The sequence below is a fragment of the Ammospiza nelsoni genome, chromosome 2 (genome assembly GCF_027579445.1).
Source record: "Ammospiza nelsoni isolate bAmmNel1 chromosome 2, bAmmNel1.pri, whole genome shotgun sequence".
NCBI classification, from domain to species: Eukaryota; Metazoa; Chordata; class Aves; order Passeriformes; family Passerellidae; genus Ammospiza; species Ammospiza nelsoni.
In genome coordinates, this window is record NC_080634.1 from 15,763,353 (window position 1) to 15,772,442 (window position 9,090).

At 38.6% G+C, this 9,090-nt stretch overlaps 1 protein-coding gene across 1 annotated transcript in view; it reads left to right on the forward strand.

Moving 5' to 3' along the window:
- Positions 1-8,829, forward strand: part of EMSY (EMSY transcriptional repressor, BRCA2 interacting) — a 41,522-nt gene extending 32,693 nt beyond the window's left edge. Inside the window, exons 17-21 of the mRNA XM_059494065.1 lie at positions 1,054-1,113; positions 2,192-2,343; positions 3,824-4,387; positions 5,229-5,741; positions 7,320-8,829. Of these exons, the coding sequence (XP_059350048.1) occupies positions 1,054-1,113; positions 2,192-2,343; positions 3,824-4,387; positions 5,229-5,741; positions 7,320-7,514 (1,484 nt within the window). The 3' untranslated portion in view covers positions 7,515-8,829. The remainder of the gene's footprint in view (positions 1-1,053; positions 1,114-2,191; positions 2,344-3,823; positions 4,388-5,228; positions 5,742-7,319) is intronic.
- Positions 8,830-9,090: the final 261 nt, after the last annotated feature.

The following is a 9,090-nucleotide window of genomic DNA, read 5'->3' on the forward strand; positions in this document are numbered from 1 at the left end:
ACATGAAAGGATCAGATTACCTGTTTTCCATTTTCATTTCTTAAACCCATATTGTTGGTATGTATATTATTTGCAAAATGCAAGCAAAAACATGTTGGAAGTCTACATTGGAAAAGAGAAAAAAAACTTAATTGTATTAAACTGTATTACCACATATCTGTAGATCCATGATTTTAGTGCTAAATGTCTAATCTGATATTTTCATTTTGTTCTGTACCTCCATTCCTTGCTCCCATCCCTTGAATGGCCTGAATTTAAGTTGTGTGAAATTTGGGCTGAGGGGATATTATTGTTTTTCTTTTAAATAGCACTTCCTGTATCTGGCTTCAATTTCAAATATTTGAATCATGCTCCCTTGGATCTCCTTTAGAACAAACTCCAAAGTATAATAAATGGTGTTAAAGTGCTTTCCAATTAGCAGTCAAATATTTTCACTTACACAGATATTGTGCATTGAGCTTCTATTCAAGGTTCCAGTTTTTGATGGATCTTGCTGTGAAAGTTGATGTACAAGAGGGCCTTTTGCAGGGAGGATGGAAAATTACAGTCTGTGTCTTTGTAGACTTCAGAACTTTTCTTTTTTCTTAGAAACCATACAAAGTGCAATGGCTAAAAATTTCTTGGAGATATGGAGATACTATTTTAAATATTAGGATTTCTGTAAACATTGATTTGAAATGTGGGAATCTTCCAGAGAAGTGCAGACTCCTATGGGCTGGCAGCAGCATGTTCTGCTGCAGCACTAAACTCGTTATTTTGCACTTAGATTTTTGTCTCTTCCCCCAGTTTCTCTGAACATTGCCAAGAAATGCAAGTAACTGAGTTTCTTTTTGGTTTGAGTCGTGATTCTCTGAATTTATCAGTAACCCACATAGCTATATTTTCTGCTAAAAATTCTGTAGTAAGATTGTAAAGAATCTATAGTCTGCTGTGAAATGTCCTGCATGTGCCTAGACCAAAGGATTTGGGAGCTGGGATTCAGAGTGTGCTTCCTCATGAGATGAAGGGAGCAATTCACACATCTTAGTGTCACCGTTTTTTGTCTGTCTGCAGACTCAGGAAGACAACACTGTATTGGTTCACATTCGGAAGAATATCTACACAACCATATAGGTTAGAAACTTTATTTCTAAATTAAGTTTTCAATTGTGTAGGAATTGTTGGGAGATATCCAGGATAAATCTGGCACAGCATGCAGGCCAGTATTGATGTAAACAAACTTTCTTGGAGTGAGAAAGTAAAATTATCATATTAATTCAAAATTTGACCTTTCTTTAAAACAGAAAGAAGACATTTCAAGAAGGTCACTAGAAACTTTTTAATTTTAAGTTATATTACAACTGAGTTTAAACTTTGCTTGTTCTCCTTCAGTGATTAAATACTTTGTAACTAAGAAATTAGGTTACACAAATATTTGCATGTTAGTATGGACAGACATAAAGAGATTTAGATTCATATCTTATCTGTGACTGGAATATAGAATTTTTTGGTTTGGTTTTTTTTCCTCAGCAGCACATGATTTTTCTATCAATCCATTGTTTAATTAAAGGCCTATCACTATAGCTCTGTAACTCAAGCTAGATCTGTTCTCCAAAGTGACAGACCCATAACAAGGTCTATATTTTTTTATCTATCATTTCTGATCAGCCTCATTTGCTTTAATAAAGCACAAACATTTTCTAATCTATCATATTTTGCTAATCTAATCTTGCTAATCTTCCAAATTTAGTTTATGCTCTGGGGAGTATTATGTGCAGTTCATCAGTGGTAGAAACCTGGCGAGCAAGGCTTGCTGTTCTTAATTGCAGTCAATTGTGGCTGTGCTTTTAACAGTGTAAAAACCATAATAACTTGTGTTCTACAGCAATATTCTAGTGCTGTATAAAGAACCCAGCTGAACATCAAATATAAACTCTGCTTGCAAAATTGATGTATTGGGAAAGGGTGGCCAGAGGAGGTTTGGACCAAGTGTAGTTAGGAAACAGACAAAAGCAAAACCTCAGAGTTGCTACTTTAAGAGGTTTCTCAGAATAGATCATGAAGGTTGACACTAGCACACAGTGAAAGACATTTTCCATGCTTAGATCTTTTTCACTCATGTATGCTTTCAGTTGAAGCTTAACTGCAAAGCAGACAGTTGAAGTTCCTGCAGTTAGTTCTGGAGAAGTGCCACTGACCTCTTTACTTGCAGTCAGTCATCGGTCCCAGCCCCACCAGTCATCTCAGCCCCAGAGGACTCTGGTGCAGCACGTGGCTCAGTCCCAGACAGCAACGCAGACTTCTGTTGTGGTGAAATCTATTCCTGCATCCTCCACTGGCGCCATTACCCATATCATGCAGCAGGTTGGATCCTTTCTTTTCCCAGAAGGCTGTAAACAGCAGTAGGTCATATAAATTGCATAGGACCAGGGCTTAGTCTGAATGTATGTATCATGGTGCTGCCACCTAAGATGTTCAGCATACAGGAAAAGAAATCCTTTTAATAGCACTTCAGTAGCCAAAGGAGAGGAGGTTTAGATTAAATATTAGAAATAAATTCTTTCCTAGGGTTAGTGAGGCACTGGTATGTGCTGCTTAGGGAAGTTGTGGATGTGGCATCCCTGGAAGTGTTCAGGGCCAGGTTGGACAGGACGTGGAGCAACCTGGTCTAGTGGAAGGTGTCCCTGCCCATGGCAGGGATATTGGACTAGACAGTCATTAAGGTCTTCTCCAAGCCAAGCCATTCTGTGATTGTGTTTTCATGGTGAGGGTGGTTGCAGTATTGCAGTGGCCTGACCTCATTAGGTTATATTGATTGTAGTGCAGGGGGAAGAGGGCTGAAATGGAATCTGGTCAGTACACAGAGCACACAGTAGCTTTTCCATTTGATGTCTTTAGTTTGTGAACAGGAAAACTTCTCTGAATCAAAAATCAGACCATTTTTAGATTAGGACTGTGGGGATTCCAAACTATTCTAACAAGAAGTGCAGCTTGTGGTGAAGTCTTGCTGAAGCCACTTGAATGAATTTGATCAGGACTTCCTCAACTCTGCAGTGCTTTAACTTGTGGCAACCTCAGCTGCAGTCCAGAACAGTTCTGCATTAGAGTTATAAACTCATGCCAGGTAGTATATTTTTACAAGTGCATTAGGCTGTTTGATCTTGCTAACACCATTTTTCAGTGCATTTATACATTTTGGTTTACAAAGCATAGGTTGCTTGTTCCCTCAGAAAGACAAATGTTTGTGTAATGCCCAAGAAAAATTGCAATGCAGTTTTGAGAAAGGAAGTAAAAGAGAGGATCTCTGCTAAAATAGGACAGCCTGTAGTTAAATATGGCCCTGCAGAAGAAACCTTAGAGAAGATGATTAGGCTTTCAAGAGGCATAATGAAAAAATTATTGCGCAGAGAGACTCTGGCTTGAATGAGGAGCTACTGGCTCAGCCTCCTGCTACTCTCTGCTGCTTCATATCCAACTGCCAGGCAACCTTAGGGAGCTTTGAGCCTCGGTCTGACACAAGCAAGACCACCATAATCCCTTGGAGGGTTAGTTGTGAAGTTGTTCTCACATAGAGATGTACCACAGTCTAACATGATAATAATAGATCTTGATTGCTTATATATTGTGAAATACCTGTGTAAGCGTATCTTTTTATATATGCATTGGGATGTATAAAAAGATATAATTGGGAGTCTGTAATGGTAAAAAAGTTGAAGTAGTCAATTTGAAACATTAAAAATTATTTCTATAAAAATTATTCTATAAAATTTAAATTATTTCTATTATTTCTATTTCTGTTCTTATATTTCTCTTTACTAACTTGCTCTAAATTCTTCTTCTTAAGGCCTTAAGCAGTCACACTGCATTTACCAAACACAGTGAACAACTTGGAACTGAGGAGGGAGAAGTGGAAGAGATGGACACCTTAGATCCTCAGACTGGCCTGTTTTACAGATCTGCCCTGACACAATCGCAGGCACAAAAGCAGCAAAAACTGAGTCAGCCGCAGCTGGAACAGACTCAACTGCAAGTGAAAACTCTGCAGTGTTTCCAGACTAAGCAGAAGCAGACAATCCACCTGCAGGCTGATCAAATCCAGCACAAACTCCCACAAATGCCCCAACTTTCCGTAAGGCATCAAAAGCTAACCCCCCTGCAGCAAGAGCAAGCACAGACCAAACCAGATGCACAGCACCCCCCACATCATATGATGGCCAAAGAAAGGCAACTCCCTACCTTAGTGGCACAGCCACAGCAAACTGTAGTACAGGTGCTTGCAGTAAAAACCACGCAGCAGCTGCCCAAACTGCAACAGGCACCAACGGCACAAAAAATCTACGTGCAACCCCAGCCCCCCCAGAGTCAAATGCAGCTACCTGCCTCTTCAGAGAAACAGCCAGCAAGCCAGGTAACGGAATATTGATAGCATGCAAAATACACGTCGCTGTTCAAGGAAAAAAAAATATAAAACACCGACCCTGTCGCTGTAGCAGTGTTTTGTCCTGGCAAGAGAGAATCCCTCATTCCGCTGGTAGTAACTAGCCCAGCAGAAGGTTGACACTAGGAGAGAGAAGCACATGTTATAGGGGAAAAATCCATAGAGCTCACAAACTTATTTTGTTGGACAGTTTTTCTTAATTTCAACCATCACTGGTGCATGGAATTTGTCCCTAGTTATTTTCTTTTAATTTTTAGATAATGACACATTCGTAATTTCCGTTCCCGTAGCACTTTTTATTTCTGTAGAAATAAAGGTGAATACACTGCAGTCTCCTAAGGCTCTCCATTGTTCCTCTTCCTTTGTAGTTTACATCTTTCTGAAGTTATATGGCTTTCACATACAGGAGTATTTTGATTTTCCTTGGGAGGGAAAAAGGCAGAGACTGAGGAACATGGGAAAAAAAAGTATTTTAACTAAGTCCAGAAAAGTACAATTTTTTTGGCCCTTTCAGGAATAGATGTGAAAACTAGCAAACACACCAGGGGGCTGTAAATCCCAAAGGAAAATTACGCTGCTGTGGTATTATACTGCTACAATCCTTATCCTAGCAGCCTAAAAAGCTGCTTTTCCCCAGGCTTCAATTAACTGTTGCCCTATCATTGCTAATTCCTTTGTTAAAACACTGAGTTTCAATTGTCTTCCTAATAGCAAGTATGTTGTTTGTGCCCTTCTTTCCTTGGAAATATTGATGAGGATTTCAATAAAAATATATTAACTGTAATATGCACAACAAAAATTTGATTTTCAGGTGCAACATCTAAGTGTAATGCAAGGATCCACTGTTACAGAGCTAACTTTAGAGGGGCACGAGCCTCCTTTTGTTTCAAAGGTAGCAGGTGGCAGTTCTGTGCCCAAACTGGCATTGCTGGTTACCAGCCTATTTCCCATGCAGGCATCCACGGAGACATCAGTAGCAGATATATTGAGAGTGTCTATGGTGGAAGCTCAGATTGATGCAAACATAGAGCACACGGTAGTGGATCCCCCAAACAAGGCCACGTCCACTAGTGCAGCTGCTAGTGAAGCAGAGTCGTCACCTTGTTCCCAGGGCCCGAGGGTGGCTGCAGTAGGGATGACGGCACCTTCCATCCCCCAGCAACAGACACATACAGAATCCAGCTCAAGTCCTCCTGCTGTTGGTCCTACTTTAACAGAGAGGAAGCTCGAGGCACGAGGAATACCTACAACAAACCAGTTTATACACATTCAGAATATATCACAAAAGAAAGCTGAAGAGAGCTCTTCAGAAATTGTTGTCCAGGTAAGAGAAGACTGAGCGAATAAGGCAAAGATTGAGCACAGCAAACACGTGTCTGATGCAATGATAGTCACTGAATTATGTTTGAGGACTCCTGGGTTTATTCCCCAGGTTTTGGTTCTGTTTCTACTCTTAGCTTGTAATCATTGCAACATTGAAGTGTAATTCTTCTTAATTGGGCTCAGGTTTCTCTAGTACTGTGTATCATTTACTGTCCTCAGTGTCTTCCTTCTTCTAAGAAAACAACCAAACTCATCCCATTTTACAAAGTACTTTCATTTGCAATGCTTAAAACTACTTCAACACTTAGTATGGAGTTATGTTCTAGAATCCTTTATACTATCTATTAAAGTTGCTTCTGAGTGTAAAATTAATGACATTGTAGGGTTTGCTTACTGGAAAGGTTCAGCAAATAAGGTCTGAAATCAGAAGAAAACTTTTTAAGTTCACTTAGGGTAAGAGCACTTCTGAGACAAAATTACTGTTGATCTTCAGCCTAAATGCTTTGAATCATTTCCTAACTGCTATGCTTGATATTTTCATTGATTCTGCTGCCTTAAATACGATGGTTTATGTAATAAGTTGTCACAATGTCAACTGAGGAGGGGTATATAAGTCTTCCAAGTGGTGTAATGTGAATTTTTGTAGACGAGTTGGTATGGCATATGTTCACACAAATAGTAGTGTGGATTGAAAGTGTTTTAATGTGTATCATGCTTGTGTTACAGTGAAAATACTTCTGATGTGGGAAACAATTTATGTACAAAGATTTCACATTTTTCGTGACACTTTGTGAAGTCTTTACTGGGGCTAACTTCTCTTTCGTAGCAATTACCAGTTCTGTATTCATTTTTAGTCCTCTTTATATATACAAAGATAGATTTCTGTTTTACTTCAGACTTTTTCTCTGTTTTGAGAATCGGTGCTATTTATCATTGTGGCATGCTATGAGCTGTTTCAAAAGTCAAATAATGCCCAGAATTTCAGTTGTATAAAGTCACAGATTTAGCTTTTCAACTTATGAAAGTACAAGTAAAAATAAATAACATAATAACAAAAATCTTAGAAATAAATAGCAACTGTGTTTCCTCAGCCTCTGAGCTGCAGCTCTGAGCAGGGCCAGAGCTTGAACTCTATTGTACACAAGAAACACAATCCTCCTGGAGTGCTTGGGCAATGCACTGCCTGGTGCGATTCTTGGTGTTGTCCCCTGCAGGGCCAGGAGTTGGACTCGATGGTCCTTGTGAGTCATTTTAACTCAGGTTATTCTTTTATCACCATGTCCTGTCTAAAGAAGATCAGGCTGAAGAAAAAATTATCTCTGCTTTGGGTTTGCAGAAAGGTGGATGATGGGCATTGGTTATGCTGTCACAGACCTTTAGGGAAGATCAAAGGCCTAGAGAACAAGATTATTCAAATTTTACCTTTCAAAACCCAATCCAGTGAAAGGTTGCTTTGAAGCCTCAGTTAGAGAAAATTGCCCTTGGAAACCAAATAATCCCTTTTCCACAAATCTGTGCTTGCACAGATGCCTTTACCTTCAGTATTGTGCCTTAAACTTAAATATTTTCTTTCTTTCAGACTATCCCTCACTATCCCATCCCTTGTCACTCCAGCTCCAATGTGGTGGTGGAACCGAGCGGGCTCCTGGAGCTCAACAACTTCACCAGTCAGCGCCTCGATGATGAGGAGACAGCAATGGAGCAAGATGTGGACAGCAGCACTGAGGATGGCACTGAGCCCAGCCCCTCTCAAAGTTCTCTTGAGCAATCCTAAGGAATAGAGACACTGGAGTGTACTTTAAAATATCTTGGGATTTTTGAGCATCCAAGATGCCCTTCTATTGTGATGTCTTAGAGCACTTTGCCTATTAGAATTGTTCATTGGACTCTTGAAGCATCAGTAGGTTTTAACAAGACAGTATTGCAAAAGCTGAATCTTAAAAATTGTTTTGGAAAAAAAAAGAAGATGTAGGTACCAAGATTTAGTAACCTGTGACAGTGGAATGTACTCCTGTTCAGAAACAAATCTGTAATGAATCCTACAGCTTGTGCTATTGAAGCCCTTGCCCACATACTGAATCAGCTTTAAGTGAAAAGGGATCATTATTTTGCTGTGTCTTTTTAGTTGTTGAACAAAACACCATTAAAAAAAAAATTTAATAAATATTTTTATTTTCAAATAGCATAAATAGCATGTGAGAGAAAAAATGTCTCAGTGCTGGAAAAGCCCCAGGAATTTTGGAATTGGTTGGCTTTCTTGCACTCATGCTCACTTAAAAATTTTTTTCAGAAGCTTAAAATATTTTTTTTTAATTCTTGTTGATGAATGTTTGGAAATAAAACTGCTAACTGGTAGCAAAGTGGATTTGCTAGTGGAATTTTGTTTTCATGCTTTACAAGAAGTAGGGTAATAGTAGATGAGGCATTTCTGCCATAAGCATACAAAATGCTCATCTACTCTAGTTAACCTTTGATTATTTATTTAAATATGAAATTTAAAGTGAGACAAGTTGTTGAAAAAAGTTCCTGTGAAACAGGCAGTTGTATTAATTCTAGTACAAACCAGGGAGAAGGAGGTGCATTTTGCTATAATCAGTTTTTCAAAATTGGGGATAAATAGTTCAACATCTTTCCAAGTTGAACTTGAGAATTTAGAAGTGAGCCAAGACTTCTAAAAATCTATATTTTACTCTTACATGCTGTTTTTAAAATTGACCATTTGGGGAGTTTAAAAGCTTAAATGGGTGTACAATGGTGGGTTTCCAAAATTAGCCTTATGCCTTGGCTTGTTAAAGCAATACATTGGGGTTTTGTGGTAGTTACAAGTCACAGAGAGCGGTTTGGGTTCAGATGGGACAAGAGAACCAGTTTTAATACATTCTGCTAATTGAGACAATACTTTGTTTTCAAAATGTATATAAAACCATGTTTTTAACTGTTTTGTATAGATTTCATTATAAATAACTAAGCATTTTATGACTTTGACATCATTTAATTGTATATAAATGTATAAGCCTAACTGCCCACGTTTTGGTGCTGAAGTACTGTAAGTAGATTTCATCCAAAATCTAATACAGCTTTTTGCGTCAGTCTTTTCTTTTTAAATTGTCATTTAATGCTGATATTGTAGTTTAGGTTGAATTCCAGTTGGAGTAACTCAAACTGAAAAATACAGACCCTAAAAACCATTATCTAACCTGTTCTGAATCCACCTATGTTAGAACTTGCAGTAACCCCTAGAGGGGGCTCTTGGTTTTCTCTAACGTCAGCTGTCTTACAAACTAAGTTACTGGGATCTTCATAAACTTCTTTTTTCCTTCTGTCTTCTTTTTCCATCAACGTTAGTTCTG